General features: G+C 41.3%; 1 protein-coding gene across 1 annotated transcript in view; it reads left to right on the top strand.

Annotated features, from left to right (window-relative positions):
• Positions 1-21,525, top strand: part of TRIP4 (thyroid hormone receptor interactor 4) — a 47,231-nt gene that overhangs the window by 15,049 nt on the left and 10,657 nt on the right. The window contains exons 6-12 of the mRNA XM_075857831.1: positions 1,607-1,721; positions 1,974-2,189; positions 2,388-2,508; positions 3,938-4,110; positions 5,931-6,055; positions 7,521-7,612; positions 16,944-17,046. Coding sequence (XP_075713946.1) covers positions 1,607-1,721; positions 1,974-2,189; positions 2,388-2,508; positions 3,938-4,110; positions 5,931-6,055; positions 7,521-7,612; positions 16,944-17,046 — 945 coding nt within the window. The remainder of the gene's footprint in view (positions 1-1,606; positions 1,722-1,973; positions 2,190-2,387; positions 2,509-3,937; positions 4,111-5,930; positions 6,056-7,520; positions 7,613-16,943; positions 17,047-21,525) is intronic.

Below are 21,525 nucleotides of genomic sequence, written 5' to 3'. Positions count from 1 at the left end.
TTGTTAGGCCTTATTCACATGAGCGTATTTCACATCCGTGTTACGCGCGTTAAAACAACGGACGTAACACGAACCTATGCAATTCAATGGGGCCATTCAGACATTCAGTGTTTTTCACTCAGCAAGTGTCCGCTGTGTGAAACTCACTGCATGTCCTATACTTGCGCGTTTTTTGCGTATCACGCACCCATTGAACTCAATGGGTGCGTGAAAATCACGGTAGCACACGGATGCACATCCGTGTGCCAATCGTTTTTCACGCAACAGTTGCTAAGGAAATGATGAGGAAAGAAAACCACCACCCTCATTTTATTTTGTTGACGTAAAAAACGCGTGACATACGGATGAAATGCGCTCGTAAAAAAACACGAAAATGCCACACGGACAAATTTATTTCCGCAAAAAAAGTGAAATTTGTAAATTTCACCTCTACGTTGTTTTAATTCCTATGGAACACCGGAAGGGTTAAAACGCCTTCTGAATGCTATTGTAAATACTTTGAGGGGTGCAGTTTTTAAAATAGTGTGTTTTTTAAGGTTTTCAAATATATGGGCCCCTCAAAGCCACTCCAGAACTGAACTGGTCCTTGAAAAAAAGGCCTTTTGAAATTTTCTTGAAAATATGAGAAATTGCTGCTAAAGTTCTAAGCCTTGTGACGTCCTAGAAAAATAAGAGCGTTCAAAAAAAGATGCAAACATAAAGTACACACATGGGACATGTTAACTAATTATTTTGGGTGGTATTACTATCTGTTTTACAAGCAGATACATTTAATTTTCTCTAAATTTTGGCGTTTTTCACAAATACTGAATTTATCTACCAAATTTTTTCACTAACCTAAAGTACAATATGTCACGAAAAAACAATCTCAGAATCTCTTGAATAGGTAAAAGCATTCCGGAGTTATTACCACATAAATTAACACGTCAGATTTGAAAAAATGGGGCTGGTCCTGAAGGGGTTAAAGTTTGGGGTTCTAGTTAGTTACAATATATTTAATAAACACTAATAATAAAGATAAAAAAGCTTGGAAATGTATATTCTGTATAACAACTAGCACCGATAGAAAGTGGAAGAGTTAGCCATAGCAGACCGTCAGATTCAAGTTTTTTTTTTTTTTTCCCCCAGTAAGGCCTCATGCATACGACTGCAGCCATGTGCACGGCCGTGATTTTCGGGTCGGCCGGCAGCGGACTGTCAGTCGCGAGCCGTCTGCAAATCGCGGGCCATGCACATGGCCGTTGCCATTATTTTCAATGAGCCCGGACCCCAGAACACGGCCGTAATAAAACATGTCCGTTCTTTCTGCGGTGCGGGCTCCCGGGCCATGCAAGGACCGTATAAACTACAGTTGTGTGCATGGCCCCATCAAAATGAATGGGGCCGCAATTCTCCCGTGGATTTTCGGGGTAATTGCGGCCGCAAAAGCACGTTCGTGTGCACGAGGCTTTAGGGTTACAAACGAAAAATCATTTTGACTGGTTGCTATGGGCAACTGCTCCGTTTTCTCTTTGCACTAGATTGCATGAAATTTGTGGTCACTGCCACTTTTGGTGAAAATTTGAGCAATTTTTATGTTTTTGGTGAATGTGTGTTTTCTTTACAGGCACTGAAACCAGTTTGAAAATGGATCTTCTACCTCATCAAGAAATGCGCCTTAAGGAAGGTTTAGAAAGGGCCATGCAGCATCGTGATAAGCTCCTGGAATATGATAAGACTAGGTATTACCTGCAGTTACACTGTAATGTCGTCTTTCATGAAATACAGAACATTTTTCTTTTTGAGCACTGTATTGCAATGTAGGTTTGACTTGAGCTAACCCTGAATTTAAATGTTTAATCTCTTTCCCTTTTACATTTATATTTTAATAAGATATGTTGTGTTTTAGCAATTTACCCCCTAAATTGTAACTTACGTCATTTATGTCTGATATTTTTATCCAAATTTTTTTTTTTTTTTTTACACTTGTACAGTGTACGACGCACCCATGTGATAGATGATGAGTCTGATTACTTCTCAACTGATTCCAACCAGTGGTTGTCCCAGGCAGAACGTCAGACTCTTCAGAAGAAGGAACAGGAATTGCAAGAGCTGCGTCATGCTTCCCGGCTTTCTCGCAAGGTGACTTTAGATTTTGCAGGTCGCAAAGTTATAGATGAAGGAGGAGACCTGGCTGAGTATCACAAAAGGTAAGGAAAAGTCATCTACTGATCCCGTTCTGCAATGAATAGAACATGGATATTCCAAGTCATAGACCTCTTATTTGAGCTCCAAAATGGTTTAGGAATATAAGAGCACTGTAGTTCATAGATATTTCTACAACTGTTTGTATGGTCTCTGCAACTTGTACTGTAAAGGGTCAGATTCAAAATATTCAATTCTGACAGGTTTGATGAGGTTGCACATGCAGTCAGCTCTGGCGCAATAGCGAAGCCAGTGAGAAGTTCAGGAGAGAATACACGTGATTCCCTGCTTGTGAATCCAAACTTGATGTTCCCACCACCAGTGGTAAGCTGCTTTAATATAATATATGTGAAAGTATTTCTAGCAATATAACTCAACGTCACCTGTTTATTTAGTATTTGTACCGTGGATCATTTGTGCCACTGCAGAAGTATCTAGAATTTGTGTAGGTATGGCACAAATGTCCGTTCTACTCTACGTAACACTCTTGAGATTGGTACAGTTTATCCTGAAAGCTACTGGCTTTTCATGCATCACCACCATTCTCTTTTCCATACTTGATACTTAAAGAGGCTCTGTCACCAGATTTTGCAACCCCTATCTGCTATTGCAGCAGACCGGCGCTGCAATGTAGATTACAGTAACGTTTTTATTTTTAAAAAACGAGCATTTTTGGCCAAGTTATGACCATTTTCGTATTTATGCAAATGAGGCTTGCAAAAGTACAACTGGGCGTGTTGAAAAGTAAAAGTACAACTGGGCGTGTATTATGTGCGTACATCGGGGCGTGTTTACTACTTTTACTAGCTGGGCTTTCTGACGAGAAGTATCATCCACTTCTCTTCAGAACGCCCAGCTTCTGGCAGTGCAGACACAGCCGTGTTCTCGAGAGATCACGCTGTGACGTCACTCACAGGTCCTGCATCGTGTCAGACGAGCGAGGACACATCGGCACCAGAGGCTACAGATGATTCTGCAGCAGCATCGGCGTTTGCAGGTAAGTCGATGTAGCTACTTACCTGCAAATGCTGATGCTGCTGCAGAATCAACTGTAGCCTCTGGTGCCGATGTGGCCGACACGATGCAGGACCTGTGAGTGACGTCACAGATCTGCACTGCCAGAAGCTGGGCGTTCTGAAGAGAAGTGGATGATACTTCTCATCAGAACGCCCAGCTAGTAAAAGTAGTAAACACGCCCCGATGTACGCACATAATACACGTCCAGTTGTACTTTTGCAAGCCTCATTTGCATAAATACGAAAATGGTCATAACTTGGCCAAAAATGCTCGTTTTTTTTAAATAAAAACGTTACTGTAATCTACATTGCAGCGCCTATCTGCTGCAATAGCAGATAGGGGCTGCAAAATCTGGTGACAGAGCCTCTTTAAAGTAAATGGGGGGGTGGGGGGGGGTGCTATTCTGGATCTTATGCCATAAATGTCAGAAATAAAAAAATACATATGGATATAGATTATTTTTGCACCATATATACCAAGGCACTTTGTCTGGTCTCCCCACCACTTTTTACACAGTGTACGACTTACATACCGCGTACAGTGTCTGAACGCCGTTTTTAATCATTCCTAGAAAACTAGTGTAATTGCATTCATAAATATGTTCCGTTATTTAAAAATAAATAAATAAATAATATATATATTCGTATATAACATTTCCAAATGAGGTTCATTTTTAAAGTTCTCAGGCCAATATTAAATAGTTTAGTCTCAATGTTCTCTTTTCTTGTTTTCCCAGTGGGTTGACCAGGTGAGTGCAACCTCAAATAGGAAAAGGTCTGGTGTAGAAGGTGCAGGTGAGCGTGGCCGACTTCGAATACAGGACCGAGAACTGCAGGAGATTAGTGATCAGGGCATGTGCCTGAGCATGCACCAGCCATGGGCTTCGCTTCTTGTTGCTGGCATTAAAAGGTAGGGTGTCTGAATTCTCATCTACTTTTGTTATTGCTACATAGGCTAACCACAATATGAAAATGAAAATAACCTTTTCAAATTAACTTTTACATTGAATGTGTTTTTTAAACTACTGTTTCTTTTCTATGTTCTTAGCTATATTTATTTATATATATATATATATATATATAACTCTGAACTACCTGACATATTGCCGTTTTAATACTGGCCGCTGAGTATCATAATAGACTGAACCTTCCTGTTCTGCACAGGTCACAGAGCATGCCCACAACGCTTTCCCAAAGAAGTCAATAGGTCATCTTCTGCCTAATTTTTTTTCTGTCCAGGTGGCTGCTGTTAAGCAAATCTCTGAACTGCTGTTTACAGCTCTGAACAAAAGCGCAGGCAAGATGGCTGTCCTCATAATCATGGAAAAGTAGCATAAAAAATAAAATACTATCTTAAAATAAAAACATTAAAAAGGTTTTTGTTAGTTTTAAAATATTGGGGCAGATTTATTACTGTCTAAGGCCTCATGCACACAAACATATTTTTTTCCTCCCGTAAATACTGGTGTAAATACAGGTCCTTGGTCACACATATTCGACCCGTATTGCACCAGTATTTACGGGCACATTTTCGCTGCAAAATTGCACTGCACTAATCGGCAGCCCTTTCTCTCTATCAGTGCAGGATAGAGAGAAGGGGCAGCCCTTTCCGTAGTAAAATAAATTCATACTTACCTGGCCGTTGTCTTGGTGACGCGTCCCTCTCGACATCCAGCCCGACCTCCCTGGATGATGCGGCAGTCCATGTGAACACGGCTGTGTCTGCACTGTGTCTGCACTGCCAGAAGCTGGGCGTTCTGAAGAGAAGTGGATGATACTACATTTACATAAATATAAAAATGGTCATAACTTGGCCAAAATGCTCGTTTTTAAAAAATAAAAACGTTACTCTTATCTACATTGCAGCGCCTATATGCTGCAATAGCAGATAGGGGTTGCAAAATCTGGTGACAGAGCCTCTTTAATGTAAATCTAGACCAAACAGACCGATGATGAGCTAAATTTATCACAGTAGTGGTGCATGCTGTATGATACATGTTAGACATGTATGTGCAGTACTGCTCCATATGGGGAGCACAGGGGCGGCCAGGTAAGCGCCTTCTCAGGATCAGTGGGGGTCCCAGCTGTCTGACTCCAACCGACCAGATGTTTTGTCACCTATCCTGTGGATAGCTGATAAATATTGATTATGGGACAATACGTTGAAGTCCCAAGTCTGATAGCTGAGTGGAATTAAACTGGTGTCTGTTTTGAAGGGCAATTGGCAGAATTTTAAGTGTCCTTATATATAATTCGATAAAAGCACATGAAATGTGGTAAAAAAAAAAAAACTGTATAACAGTGCTTACAAAATTTTTTTATTTTTTTACATTTTATTTTAACTCAAATTATTTTAAAAGCAGAATTCTGTTTTTAATCCATATTATTTCGACTTTTACACTTTACTCTCCATTATATAAATTTGATTTTATTTTTTTCCTGAAAAAAGTCTTTCTTGAATACATAGTGTATTCTTCCTGGATTACCAGGATATAACATTGGCGTGTTCCCTCATACTGAGCATTGTGTGCATAACAAATTTGTCAGCATGATTGAGCATTCGCTTTGTCAGAATCTGCTCTGTTTCTACAACTTCCCCTGCTGGCAAGCAGTGTAACAATGTGATTTTATCTCCGCGTGACTCCAGCTACTTGATTTTGATATGTGACTGCAGTACCATATTTGCTTGATCAGACTGCTCATTATGTTTCTTATTACGGTCTTTTTCAGGGTGGAGGGCAGATCATGGTACAGTGCTCATAGAGGCCGTCTATGGATAGCAGCTGCAGCTAAAAGGCCTTCCCCACAGGAGATCTCGGAGCTGGAGACCTCATACCGAGTGCTACTTAACAAAGGTTGAGCAGGCAAACCTTCTGAAAACTGATACAAAAGCAGGCATAACATTACTTAAAGGGGTTATTTGGGGACGGAAAATTATTAGCGGTGTACTAACTGCAGTATGTGAGTCCACTGCTAATATACATCCGGTCTTCCGTCACGCTGATTTAATTTTAATACATTTTTACAGCGCTGGCGGGGGACCGGAAGTCTAGTGGCACAGTCCAACTTCATGATGACCTAACTCGTCGTCATGTGACCGGCCTCGCTGTACGCTATGTAATCACTGTAGCTGGAGTACAGTGGGGCAGATCACATAACGTTGAGTCGTATTGTCATGAAGGTAGACTGTGACACTAGACTTCCGGTCCCCCGCCAGCGCTGTAAAAATCTGTTAAAATATCATAATCCGCATTACTGGGGAGAGCAATGTATATTAGCAGTGTACGCTGTACACTGTATAATAATTTTCCGTCCCCACATAACCCCTTTAAGGGAGTTTAAATTATTAGGGATATTGTGAAATCTTCTGAAACTGATGGGGTTTATTATAAAATACAGAGATATGGAGTGCAATATTTTGTGATCTGTCAGGGCTATCCTATCGTCTTTAGAATATACACTTTACTCACTGACTGCATCCAGCTGCAATACTCCTGGCAGGTACGTTAAGACTGCTTTTGCTGGCAGCGCAACCACACAGCGGCTATCATAATGTCAGCACTGCATCATCCCCCTCTGTTAGAAGAGACCAATGCAGGAAGGCACATACAACAGCTGATAATAGGCTACTTGTATGTATCTTATCGCAAGCAAAGGGCACATCCGTACATGGTTCTGGGGGATAGTCCTGCTGTGACTGAGCAAAATTGGTTTCAATGGTATACGTACCCCTTAAAAACATCTTCTATTAGTAATCCAGACATTACAGCAGTACCCAAAGATTGTTGATTGTGTTTCCTTTATTTTCAGAGTAACTGTAATTTTTTTTTATTCCGATACATTAATCCTCTTTGCAATAGAAACAACCGGAAGCGCAGCCATATTGACTGTCACTTTGACATTTTGTCAGAAACGTATCAGTTGTTGAATATTCAATTTCAGTTTCTGGTGAACTAATTCAAAAGTAACAACCAATTTGGCCGCGAAAACAAAACTGGAAAATAGCAATATCTCTACAAGCATAAGAAATTATTTATATAACTTTGGCTGCTGCTCTAAACTATGATTTACTACCATATAGCCATTTTTATGTTTTGTGTGGAAATCCTTTTTAACTAATTTTGAATTTTCCTCTCCATTTTATAAAATTTATAATATAGTTTAGGACTTTGTTTCTATCAAGATCTGAATAGATTTGCTTTACATTTTGCCTTTTAATCTGACACCTTCTACTTCTATGTTCTTTTGAATATCTTTTTAAATGTTTTGATGTGATTTTTAAATATTTATTTTAAATCTCTAAATATCCTGTATTTGTAGATGTTGATTTTCCCAAGGATTACCCGACTGGCTGTCTACTGGGCTGTGTGGAAGTGGATGACTGCCTGCCACAGGATCAGTTTAAGGAACAGGTGAGCTGTTTTATATCTCATGCTATATAATGGATCTCATATACTTATATATGTGTGTGTGTACACCTTTTAGCTCTCGTACTAAGACATCCGTGCAGGACCGTTGGATAGCTTCAGTACACGTTACGCAGGTGCCCAAACAGCCTAAGACTGGGTTCCCACAGTACAGATTCACTGCAGATTTTGCATGTATTTTTTAAACCAGAAACCGAACCGAAGTATAAAGAAAGGCCTTATACATCTTCTCTCCTGGATTCAATTTTTGGTTTTGGCTACATGATGCAGGCAAAATTTGCACTGCAGTAACCCAGCCTTTATGTGGCCAGATACACTAGATATAAGTAGGTGGATGGCTAGACAACCGTTAAATGAACGATCATTACGCTGACTCATATACACATTTTATCCTTTTATTAGTCATTATAGTTGTTCAATCTGGCAATACAGACTATGTTGGTCTTTCAACAGTTGGCTAAAACTATCGTTTGTTAAATTTCACATGACGAATTATAGTTTTGGTTGAAATCTTACCTTTAGACTAATGCTTATCGCCACCTTCATTGGCTTAACGTGCCGGGCACCTGACTGATGTAATTTGATTCTGCCTAGTGGTCACGTACTGGGGGTTCAGTACAAATTAAATAAGCCTATAAAAAGTAGGTTTTGAGCACCTCCTATCTGCTCCTACGGAACTGCCAGCACTTCCTGCCTAAGTCGAATTATTCAATCATAGGAATTATTGTGACCTCTGTTTATAATCCTTTTAAATTGTTTAACCACTTCCCGACATTTGTCGTATGGATACGTCATGGAAGGCCAGCGCTTCCCGCATTTTGCCGTATCCATACGACAAATAGTGGACACCGGCCCAGAAGCGGAGTCTGTGCCACCAACCCCGGATGTCTGCTTTATCTTACAGCTGACACCCTGCTGTAATGGCGGGGACCGAAGTTAGCTCTGATCCCCACCATTAATCCCTTAAATGCAGCGGTCAAACGCGATCACTGCATTTAAAGAATTTGCAGTTTATCTGTACCCCGGGAATGAAATTGGTGAATTTACATAGGGAGTGCAATGTATTAGAAAAAAAATCTGACAGTTGGACCTTCAAGTCCCCTAGTGGGGCTTAAAAAAAGTTGTAAAAAATGTAATAAAATAAAACACAATCGCCCTTTTCCCCTTACCAAGTCCTTTATTATTGAAAAAAATAAACCATACATATTTGGTATCGCCGCGACCATAACGGCCTGAATTATAAAAATATTGTTATTTATTCCACGCGGTGAACGGCGTAAAAAACAATGCCAGAATTCCTGTTTTTTGGACACTTTGCCCTACAAATATTGGAATAAAAAGTGATCAAAAAGTTGCATGTATCCAAAAAAGGGAACCTATAGGAACTATAGTTTCTCGCAAAAAAATAAGACTTCATACAGCTCCGTCGACGAAAAAATTAAAAAGTTATGGTTCTCACAACATCGCGACAGAAAAATCCCATTCTTTTTACAAAAGTAATTTTGTTGTGCAAAACGATGTAAAAAATAAAGTATCGCAGTAATCGTACTGACCCGCAGAATAAATGTAATAATTGTTTTTTTGTTTTTTGAATCAGTAATTTTTTATTTTCATCAAAAACAAAACATTTTAACATGTAATTGTTAACACATGGCAAACACTGTATATTAAAAAAAAAAAAAAAAAAACTGCCAGAATTGTCTGTTTTTTGGTCACCTGGCCTCCAAAAAAAAAAAAATAGGATAGAAAGTGATCAAGAAGTCGCATGTACCCCAAAATGGTACCAATATAAACTACAGCTTGTCCCGCAAAAAAGCAGCCCTAATGCCACTACGTCTATGAAAAAATAAGTTAAGGCTCCAATAAGTCAGGAAATAAAAAAATATGCAGTTGTGCAGGTCCGAGGGGAACATTTCTTCAGTTTCAAGAGGCGATTTATCAAGGCCCTAAAATTAGGGAACCAGGAAGGGGAGGGCCCAAACATATCTGCTGGAAGCGACGGTGCCCGTATTATACCAGGACAACATTTTCCCAGCAAAATTCCCCAAACTGCAAATGTGCGGAGTGTGGACCAAAAGGGGGATAAGGAAGGACACAGTTTATCGGTGCGACACTGGCCTATGCAGAAAAGATTACTTCACAGCGTAACACTCTCTCTGGATTTTTTTTTTTTTTTTTTTACCCCATTATTATACCACCTGACTGCCCCTTATGTACTCTGCCCGGCTTACATGTACCCCCACATTATAAACTGAAATACCAGTAAGACTCCAAACAAAACTACTACCAAGCAAAATCCACGCTCCTAAAGCCAAATGGCACTCCCTCCCTTCTGAACCCTACAGCGTGCCCAAACAGCCGTTTTACTTCCACATACATGGCATCCGTATACCTGGGAGAACCCTTTTAACAATTTTTAGGGTGTGTCTCCAGTGGTACAAGCTGGACACGACCTATTTGCCACTGAAATGGAATATCTAGGGTTAAATTTACATTTTTACTTTGCACCATCCACAGTGCAATCTTTTATGGAAAAGACCTGTGGGGTGAAAATGCTCACTACACCGCTTAATAAATGCCTTGAGGGGTGTAGTTTCCAAAATGGGGTCACTCGTCAGGGGTTTCTTATTTCACAATTGCCTTTGCAATTGTGAACCAATACTTTGTAAATCGCCAAATTAGGCCTCAATTTCATATGGTACTCTTTCACTCCTGAGCCTGGTCAAAGATTAGGGCCACATGTAGGATGATTCTAAAACCGGGAAACCCTGCATAATAATTAGAGAGCTGTCTTGTTATGGTGGCACAAGCTAGGCACCACATATTTGCATATCTTTGGAAAAAAATCCAATTTTCACTCTGCACATCGAGCAAATGTTTGCAAAACACCTACGGGGTTAACATGCTCACTACACCCTTAGGTGAATACTGTGAGGGGTGTAGTTTCCAATATGGGGTCACTTCTGGGGGGTTTCCACTATTTTGGTTCCACAGGGGTTCTGCAAATGCGACATAGCGCCCAGAAACCAATCCAGAAAAATCTGTACTCCGAAAGCCAAATGGCGCTCCTTCCCTTCTGAGCCCTGCCGTGTGCTCAAACAGCAGTTTTTGACCACATACAGGGTTTTTCCTTACTCCAGAGAATATTGAGTTGTGTTTCTCTGGTAAAATCTTCTTTGTTTAATCCCTTAACGCTATGTGACGTAATAGTCCGTCACAGGCGTTGTCCTGTTAACGCAAACTGACTATTAGGTCAGAGCATTAACGGTAGTTTTAAAGCAGTTTTAAAGCAGTGATCGCTTAACGCTATCAGTGCTTCAAGGCCAGGACCGGAGCTAGTCTCCGATCCGCCCGATTAACCGCTTTCGTTGCAGCACTCAAAAGCAAGCGCTGCATCTATGGTGTTTACAAGCAGATCGGAACCCTGCAATGAAATCGCGGGGTTCCGATAACTGCTCTGGCAGACCAGAAGCCTAACAATGGCTTCCCGTCTGCCAAGTACGGAAGCCTGCTAGGTCCCGCCCAGAGGCGGTGTCTAAAAAGCGTCCGGCCGCAGTAATAAGATGCCTCAGTCACCGGTGTCAGCTGTGTGTTACAGCTGACACCGTGCTGTAAGGGCTGGGAACGGAGCTAGATACAATCCCTGCTATTAACTACTTATATGGCGCAATCAAAAGCGATCGCGGCATCTTAGTGGTTTGTACCGATCGACATCAACACGATGTTAACGTGATGATGCCGATCGTTGCTATGGCAACCGGATGCCTAATAATGGTTTCCTGGTCTCCCACATACGATATCCTATTAGGTCCCGCCCACAGACGGGACCTAATAGGCTTGCTGTCAGTGAATTACTGACCGCTCGAATGCATTGCACTACGTGGGTAGTGCAAATCATTAGAGTGAGGCCAGATTCAGACGAGCGTGTGCGTTTTGCGTGCGCAAAAGGCACTTGACAGCTCCGTGTGCCCTGTCCATATGGATGCGCGGCTGCGTGCTTTTCGCGCAGCCGCCATCTATGACACTCCTTTTGGATGTTTGTAAACAGAAAAGCACGTGGTGCTTTTCTGTTTACATTCATTTTTTTACTGTTATTGCGCGAATAACGCTTGTCCCACAGAAGTGCTTCCGTGATGCAGAGATATAGAAATTGTCGCGCTTTTTACGCAGCGGACAAACGCTGCGCAAAAAACACGGACTGTCTGTACTGCCCCATAGACTTCTATTGGTCTGTGCGTAGCGCGTGAAAACAACGCGGGCTGCACGGATGCAAATCACGTTCGTGTGAATCCACTCTAAAGATCAGAGGTGCAGGCCCTCAAGTCCCCAAGTGGGACAAAAAAAAAGTTTAATAAAAGTGTAAAAAGAAAAGTTTCAAGTTAATAAAAACAAACCCTGCCTTTTTTCCTATAATAAGCATTTTATTATTGAAAAAAAAAGTACACATATTTGGTATCACCGCGTCCGTAACGACCCAATCTATAAAAGTATAATATTATTTTTCCTGCACGGTGAACACCGCAAAAAAAAATAAACTGCCAGAATCACAGTTTTTTTTTTTCTATCACCACCCCTCACAAAACTTGGAATAAAAAGTGAACATAAAGTCCCCCAAAATAGTACCAATAAAAACTACAACCCGCCCTGCAATAAACAAGCCCTTACACAGCTTTTTTGACTGAAAAATAAAAAAGCTCTGGCTCTCAGATTATAGCGACACGAAATGTGCAGTGTCCAAAAGCGGATAAGATCGGGCACCATTTATCAGTGCGACACCGGCCACACATCTATGAATTATTATTTATTTACCCCATTATTATACCCTCTTATTATGCCCTGATGTACTCCGCACAGATTACACATACCCCCACATTATAAACTGAAATACCAGCAATACCCCAAACAGAACTATTGCCAAGCAAAATCTGTGCTCCAAAAACCAAATGGCGCTCCCTCCCTTCTGAACTCTACAGCGTGTCCAAACAGCAGTTTGTGTCCACATATATGGCATCACCATACCCGGGAGAACCAGCTTAACAGTTTACGAGATGTGTGTGTCTTCGGTGGGACAAACTGGGTACAACATATTGTGCACTAACATGGCATATCGACGGCAAATTGCAATTTTCACTTTGCACCATCCCCTTCCTGTCGTAAACCACTTTCAAATTTTAATTTTAGTTTTTTCCTACCCACTATCCAAAAGCCATAACTTGTTTATTTTTCCGTCGATTATAGTCCTATGAGGGCTTGATTTTTGCGGGACGAGTTGTAGAGCCATTTATTGTGCCATATAATGTACTAGGAAATGGGGGGAAAAAAAAATATTTTTGTGGGGTAGAAAATGAAAAAACAGCGATTCCGACATTGTTTTACCATTAACTTAAAGTCCAAGGTGTCACGAGAAAACCGTCTCAGAATCGCTTGGATAGGTAAAAGCATTCCAAAGTTATTACCACATAAAGTGGCACATGTCAGATTTGAAAAATAAGGCTCTGTCAGGAAGGTCAAGAGGCTGCAGCGAGAAGGGGTTAAGTATTTAGCATATTTTGTTTTGTTTGTTTTCGTTTTTACTGTTGCTAATTTGTTGTCTAACCAGATCAGGGGACTGGATGTGAGCATCATGTCTTTTGGTTAGAAGCAAGGCATAAGGCCTCATGCACACGACCGTATTTTTTCCCACCCGTAAATACTGGCCTAAATACGGGTCCGGTGTCACACGTATTCCACCCGTTTTGCACCAGTATTTACGAACCCGTGCTCGTAAATATGGGTCCGGTGTCACACGTATTCCACCCGTATTTACGAGCACGTTTTTGGCGGCAAAATAGCACTGCACTAATCGGCAGCCCCTTCTCTCTATCAGTGCAGGATAGAGAGAAGGGACAGCCTTTTCTGTAATAAAAGTTAAAGAAATTCATACTTACCCGGCCGTTGTCTTGGTGACGCGTCCCTCTCTTCACATCCAGCCCGACATCCCTGGATGACGCGGCAGTCCATGTGACCGCTGCAGCCTGTGATTGACCTGTGATTGGCTGCAGCGGTCACATGGCCTGAAACGTCATCCAGGACGTCGGGCCGGATGTCGAGAGAGACGCGTCACCAAGGCAACGGGCGGGAGACCGGACTGGAGGAAGCAGGAAGTTGTCGGTAAGTATGAACGTCTTTTTTATTTTTTACAGGTTTATACTGATCGGTAGTCACTGTCCAGGGTGCTGAAAGAGTTACTGCCGATCAGTTAACTCTTTCAGCTCCCTGGACAGTGACTATTTACTGACGTCGCTTAGCAACGCTGCCGTAATGACGGGTGCACACATGTAGCCACCCGTCATTACGAGAGCTCCATAGACTTCTATGGACTGTCCGTGCCGTTATTACGGCCTGAAATAGGACATGTTCTATCTTTTTCAACGGCACGGGCACCTTCCCGTGAGAAAACGGGAAGGCACCCGTCGCCAATAGAAGTCTATGAGCCTGTTATTACGGGTCGTAATTACGACCCGTAATAACAGGAGTTTTTACGGTCGTGTGCATGAGGCCTAAGCATTTCAGCCAAGCTTATGCCAGTACTAATTCCCATCATGTTTACCAGTCCGTATATCTCTCCAGTACTCTGAACAGTGTATTCCATCTGTACAAGGGTCAGGATGAGCAGTGGATTAACTCCTTCTGCGCACATGCAGGAGAGGCGCACTAAGCTACGAATTAGCTTTGGAGATTACTTTATATTTTTAGGGCTCATGCACATGACTGCATTATGGATCCTTGTGGTACTGACTTGTAATATGGAACCCCTGTGTGCCTCCGATTGTAAGCAGAAGTACACTGTTATATTACTGTATTTTATGGAGGGGAGAATAGTGACACACTTGTGCTGCTGTGCATGATGGAAAGAATAGACAAAAATAAGGACGACGTTTTTAAAATGGGATATTACTCACCAGAATACCTGTTTGTTTGCTTTAGTCCCTAAATATAATATTGTTTGCACCTGTTTTTTTTTTTTTTACGTGTTATTTCAAAAGCACATTTAACGTTGTGATTTTTGTTTCTCCTTGATGTAAGGATTTAGCTTTTTTTTTTAAATATTAATTTTTATTATGTTTTACAAAATACAGTAGAAAGTCAAGAGGAATGCAATAGTCCTCCACATGGAGAAAATGTGTGTGTATGAGCAATATATTATGTATAATATTACATGAGCATTAAAAAAAAAACTAACATCCAGTCTACCCCAACTATCCACCCCATGTCACCAGCTGCTAAGGAAACAATTGTAACATAATAAGGAAATTTAACGTTTGATACAAAAATCCAACTTTTTTTTTTTTTTAAATAATTTTTTTTTAATTTAAACATTTTCCAAGTATACAGTAACACACATATGAAAGGGATCGACCCCCATCTACCTGACCAAACATTGGGAGAGAAAAAGAAAAATGGTAATGTCATACACATGTTTTGCCACGCAGGGCACATAGAGATACAAATCTACCAAGAACACAAATACACGTTACAATTATATTAGAGGTTGTCGTAGCATACAAAATCGCAGAAGCACAAGCATGTCAAAGCATGAACAGATCTAATATCCTGTATGAGTACAGATCTCAAGTATTACACCCCTCCATCCCTGCCAACAGTCACACAAACCTCAGGAATCAATTAAGCTAAAGGTGTATGTATCGGATTCCCCCTCAATCTGTCTCGCACTAAAAAAAATATAGAAAATCCAACATTTACTCGCTACGATGACTAATAGATTTGACATAGTGGTATTTCACTTTTTAGGAGTGTGAATGATACCATAAATATAGACTATATAAGCTTGTTGGACATCCCTTTCCAACAGCGTGGGCGTTAATATGAAGATGGCCCCCTTTTGCAACTATAACAGCCTCCACTCTTTTGGGAAGGCTTTTCGCAAGATTTTGGAGTGCGTCAGTGGGAATCTGTGTCGAATCAGGGAAAAAAACGTTTGTGAAGTTATGCACGGATATTGGATAAGATCTGGCTTTGGGATTCATTTTAACGCTGATTGCAAAGGTGTGTCTGGGCTCTCCTCTCTTGTCAAACAATGTTTTTATGGACCTCACTTTGGTCATGCTCAAACAAACTGTTGCCACAAAGTTGAAAGCCTACAGTTGTCTAAAATGTCTTTTGTATGCTGTAGCATTAAAGGGGTTGTCCACCTTCTGATGACCTATCCACCAGATAGGTCATCAGTATGTCATTGGTGCGGGTCCGACACAGAGACCCCGCACCGATAAGCCGCTCCGGTGGCCTGCGGGCACCCGATGTTGTGGCACATAATGCTATGTACGGAGCCCGGAAGCAGTTGGCTCTGTACATAGCGTAGTGGCCATGCTGTAGAACTTCAGGTCTGCTCTTATTCACTTGAATAGGAGCAGAGCTGCAACTCGGCCACTATTCCGTGGTCGGAGCTAACTGCTTCCAGCTTGTACATCCGGGGCCCGGGTGTCAGACCCCCACAGGTCATGTACTGATGACCAATCCGGTGGATAGGTCATCAGTTGTCAGAGGCTGGAAAACCCCTTTAACTGGAAATAAGGGGCCTAGCCCAAACCCTGTAAAACAGCCCCAGACTGTTATCCCTCCTCCACCTAATTTTACAGTAGGCTGCATTCTGGTAGGAAATGTTCTCCTGGCATCTGTCAAACCCAGATTAGTCCATCATTCTGCCAGATAGTAAAATGTGACTTATCACTGCAGAGAACATGTTTCCACTGCTTCAGGGTCCAGTGGTGGCGTGCTTTACACCGCTTCAGCCGATGCTTGCCATTTGGCATGGTGATCTTGAGCTTGTGTACAGCTGCTTGACCATGGAAACACGTTTCATGAAGCACCCGATGCACAGTTCTTGTTGGTTGTGACTTCCCTGGGGCAGTTTTGAACTCTGTAGTGAGTAATGCAACAGAGAATAGGCAAATTTTACACTCGGCGGCCCCACTCTGACTTTGCGTGTAATACAGCTTTGTGGCTGAACGGTTACTCCTAGACGCTTGCACTTCACAAATACAGCACTTACAATTGACCAGGGCAGATCTAGCATATCAGAAATTTTACAAACTGACTTCTGGCAAAGGTGTAAAGTCACTGAGCTCTTCCATATGACCCATACAACCACCAATGTTTGCCTATTGAGATTGCATGGCTGTGTGCTTGATTTTATGCACCCGTTTGCTAAAGGTGTGGATGAAACGCCTAAACTTAATAATTAGGAGGGGTATACACATACAAATAGTGTATATCGTGTTTTGTTTTAATAAGATTCTTTTTTTTATTTCCACCACAGTATCCATCTCTCTACCAGGAATCAGCTTCTTCATTTGTTTTCATCTGTATAAACCCTCAAGAGCTGCTCATAAAATTCCCGATTAAAGGACAACACAAAATCTGTAAGTGCTAAAATGTATAGACATGTTGGATATTTGTTTTAAAGGCACACTTCAAGCAAAACTGGTGTTTGGTGTAAACACTGACTGATGTGGCCGCTGTGTGTAGTCACATCCATACATGTCCTGAAAACGAATCACTAATAGTAACATATAGTTAAAAGTTTGAAAAGTATACATTTTGATTTATCTAGTTAAAAGAGTATTCCCATCCATAAATGTCCGATAGATGGGGTCCCACCTCTGGGACTCGCACCTGTCTCTAGAATGGGGTTCCCTGACCTCCGTCCTACAGTCTGTTGCTGGGCTCGACCACTGGCTCACTAAGTGGCAAGGTTTTCTGGAAACAGCCAAACCTTTTTTTGCTACGCGGTTACCGGAACTCCCATTCACTTCTATAGGAGTTCCGGAAACATTCTAGCAAAAAGTGCTCGGTTGTCTCTGGAAGACCCAAACACCTCGTCAGACAGTGGTCAAAACACATCTGCAGAAAGTAGGATGAGGGTCAAGGAGCCCTGTTCTAGAGGTAGGTGGGACGCGCATCTATCGGACATTTATGCCATATTCTATGTCGCTTTAAGTCACTATTTAGTCCACAATCCATTGCAATGACCGTTATGTTCTTTTCACATTGCCAGGATTTTCGTAATTGTGGCAAAACCGGCGGTTTTTACAAAAACTTTACATTGACAGAACCAATGGAAGTGTATTAGTTGAATGGCTCATAGGGTGCCACTTGAAGGACTCTGGGAATAAGCGCTCATTCCACCGTTTTTGGTGGGATGAGCTCTTAATCCTATTGAAAGAGATTCTCCTTGGGATTTGTATGATTTTCCACTAGCCGATTTTTATTCAGCGGGCTAACATGTTTTTTGAGGCTTTTCTTCCTCTATGGAAAATTAATTTTTGGCCTAATTTTAAGGGAAGCAGTCTCCCTGACTTAGTAGCTGATAAATGGTAAAGAATAACACGTCTTACATCCAGACGGGCATTTTTTTCTTTTCCACTTAAGGGATTTTTGCAGAAGGATGGTAATATAATTTCCTGGTCTCTCTGGAAATCCGAAACAACCTTAGACAAGAATGTTGCATTCAATTTAAGGATAATCTTATCATCAAGAATCTTCATGAAGGGTTCTTTGACAGATAGGGCTTGGATCTCTCCAACTCTACGTGATTTAGTTACGGCAACAAGAAAGACAGCCTTGCAAAAAAGAATATTTACTACGACAATGAGTGGCTCAAATGGAGAGGTCATAAGTACGGATAGTACCAAATTTAAGTCCCAATGAGGGACCATTGGTCTGTAAGAAGGTTTAATTCTTGAAGCCGCTTTGATAAATCTTGATACGTTTTCTGTACGATTAGTGAGACATCAATGAAACATGATAGATCTGGCACTTCAACTTTCAAAGTACTGCAAGATAAGCCTTTGTGTAATCCTTCCTGAAGAAAGTCTAGGCTAGATGGGATACCAGGATCACCTAGATTAGGGTCGTCGCAACAATGCCAGTATCAGAATTTCTTCCAATATTTTCCATATATTGAAGGAGTGACCTTCTTCCTACTCTGCTGTAGGGTAAAGATGGCTATTTAAAAGGCTTTTTTACTTTTGGATATTTCTCTCAGGATTCACTCCGTGTTGAAGGTAAAAGGTCTTTACTTGTTGGGAGAATGAGTGGAGCCATTTTCTTTACTAGGGGGAACCTACTATGTTTCGGCCAGAATGGAGTACTGTGGTCTGTTCCCAATGTACCTTTTTTATGAGCAATTTCCTAAGGGTTTAATGGAAACTGAGGAAAGGCATTAGCCAGGTTTACTTACCAGTTCTGCGACATGGCGTCCACTCCTACTGCCTAATCCCCTCGGACCAGGGAAAATACGTTTTTGTATTTTCATTTCCTCTTGAAGCGAACAAGTCCACTTGGGTAGATCCTCATTTAACTGCTAGACGGTGCAAAATCTCTCCTTCTATGACCCGTTCTCCTGGTTCGATACTTAGACTGCTGCGAATCTGCCACAGTTTTCCTTTCTTTTTAGATGGACCGCTAAAAATTAAACAAACTGACATCTAGGCCCCATAAAAAATTTACTAAGGCTACTTTATGGAGGTGACTGTATGTTGTGCATCCCTCATGCTGTAGGAACGAGACCGCGATGTTGTCTGATAGAACCTTTAGGGCTTGGAACACAGCCTTTAATTTCTTGAAGTTTGACGACCTGGAACTTACTTCTTGGTTTCAAAGACCCTGGGCAGAGTCTGAAGGGTGGGCACCCCAACCTGTTCCACTCACACCTGTTGTGATGGTAAGCAGTGGTTCTTGGATCCATTCTACTCTCCAAGATAGGTTTGGGATCTTTAACCACCAGTAAAGGGAATTTTTCAACTTCAATGGAGATCTTTTATCTACTTGTTTAGAGAACCATGAAGCTCGTAACTCGTTTTGTGATGGCCTTTTATGAGCCTGACTCCACACCACACATCGTTTACGTGAACTTTGATGTGGTGGATAATAGCTGAATCCTGCATGTCAGACCCACTGACACTGACCCAGTCAGTGCCGTTGACCTGACGGATACAGGTTTTTGTATCCTGTATACAGAGCAGCTGTATCTAGCACTAAGTGGTTGTATCTAAAAAATTAGTAATAAGTATTTAGAAAGTTGCACCAAACTATTTTTTTTTATTTTTTAATAAGTGTCCATTTCAAAGGTGTACATAGCCTTTAACCTATTTTTCGGCTTTTCATTTTTCTCACCTTTCAAAACCCCATATCAACCCACAGAATAAAGTTAACATGTTGTTTATACTGCACAGTGAACACTAAAAAAGAAACAAAACCGTGCTAGAATTGCAGTTTTTTTGGTTTCCAGGTCTCCCAAAAAAATTGAATAGTGATAAAAAACAATTGCATGGACCGAAAAATGGAACCAATAAAAATGACAGCTCGTTTCACAAAAAAACAAGCCCTCACACAGCTCAGTCAACGGAAAAATAACACTTTATGACTCCCAAAATGAAATGATCTTTAAATGACGGCCCAGACTAATTTTTTAGGTCCAGTCGTTTTTCACTAAAAACCCCAAATTTTCTAGACCCCACAGGTGGACACCATAGATGCAGCGGAGATGAGGAAACATTTTAGGACTTTGTGCTGCTTATGGGGCTAGTGAAGAAGTCAAAGGTTAGGCAATATGGGAGGGCAAATATTTTTTACAATACCCAAAAAACCCGGCCTGTACATAAGATTGGTTCAAAGTGTACCACACCAATCCGTGGATTATTACTTTTATTATTCATTCAGCCCATTATTACATCATCCTATTATATCCTTATGCACTCCGCCCAGCTTACATATGCCCTGATGTACTCCGCCCAGCTTACACATACCCTCGATGCACTCCACCCAGTTTACACATACCCTCGATGCACTCTGCCCAGCTTACACATCCCCCACATTATAAGCTGAAATAACAGTAAAACTCTAAACGAAACTACTAACAAGCAAAATCTACGCTCCAAATGGCGGTCCTTCTGAGCCTGACAGTTTGCCCAAACAGCAGTTTATGACCACATATGGGGTATTTGTCTCCAGTGGCACAGTATTGGTCACTGAAATAGTATATCAGTGAAAATTTCCATTTTTCCAATCTGCAACATCCTCTGCACTAATTTCTGCAAAACACTTGCGGGGTCAAAATGCTCACAATACCTCTAGACTAATTTCTTCAGGGATGTAGTTTCCAAAATGGGGTAATTTTTTGTGGGTTTCCACTGTACTAGTACCGTAGCTCAAGACAACATGGTGTCAGAAAACGAATCTTGTAAAATCTCCACTCCAAAAACCAAATTGCGCGCTTTCCCTTTAGAGCCTTGCTGTGTGTCCAAATAGCAGGTTATGACCACATGTGGGATATTGCCAAACTCTGGAGAAATTGCTTTACAAATATTTGGCGGCTTTTTCTCCTTTTTTGAAAATGAAAAAGTTCTACTTTTTAGTGGAAAAAAATGTGATATTAGTTTTTATGGCCTAATTACAATAAATTCTGCAAAAGACCTGTGGGGTCTAAATACACACCTTAAGGAATCTATCTAGTGGTATAGTGAGCAGTTTCCCAAATGGGGTCACTTTTGGGGGTTTTCCAGTTTTGTTCCCACAGGGGATTTGCAAACGCGCCATGGCACTCCAAATCCAAATGTGCTCCTTACCTTCTGGGCTCTGCCGTGTATCCAAGCAACCGTTTATTACCACATAGTGGGTATTGATGTAATCAGGAGAAATTGCTTTCCAAATGTTGGTGTGTTTTTTTTGGTAAATTCCTTGAGGGGTGTAGTTTGCCAAATGGTGTCTTTTTGGGAGTGTTTCTACTGGTTTAGGCCCCACGAGACCTGACATGACATGGTGCCTAAGATATAGTCTAATAAATAGAAGGCACTAAAATCCACTAGGTGCTCCTTTTCTTCTGAGGCCTGTGTTTCAGT

This window comes from Rhinoderma darwinii, chromosome 3 (genome assembly GCF_050947455.1).
Source record: "Rhinoderma darwinii isolate aRhiDar2 chromosome 3, aRhiDar2.hap1, whole genome shotgun sequence".
NCBI lineage: Eukaryota > Metazoa > Chordata > Amphibia > Anura > Rhinodermatidae > Rhinoderma > Rhinoderma darwinii.
The sequence above is the reverse complement of the archived record's forward strand: the minus strand, read 5'-3'. Positions and strand labels throughout refer to the sequence as shown.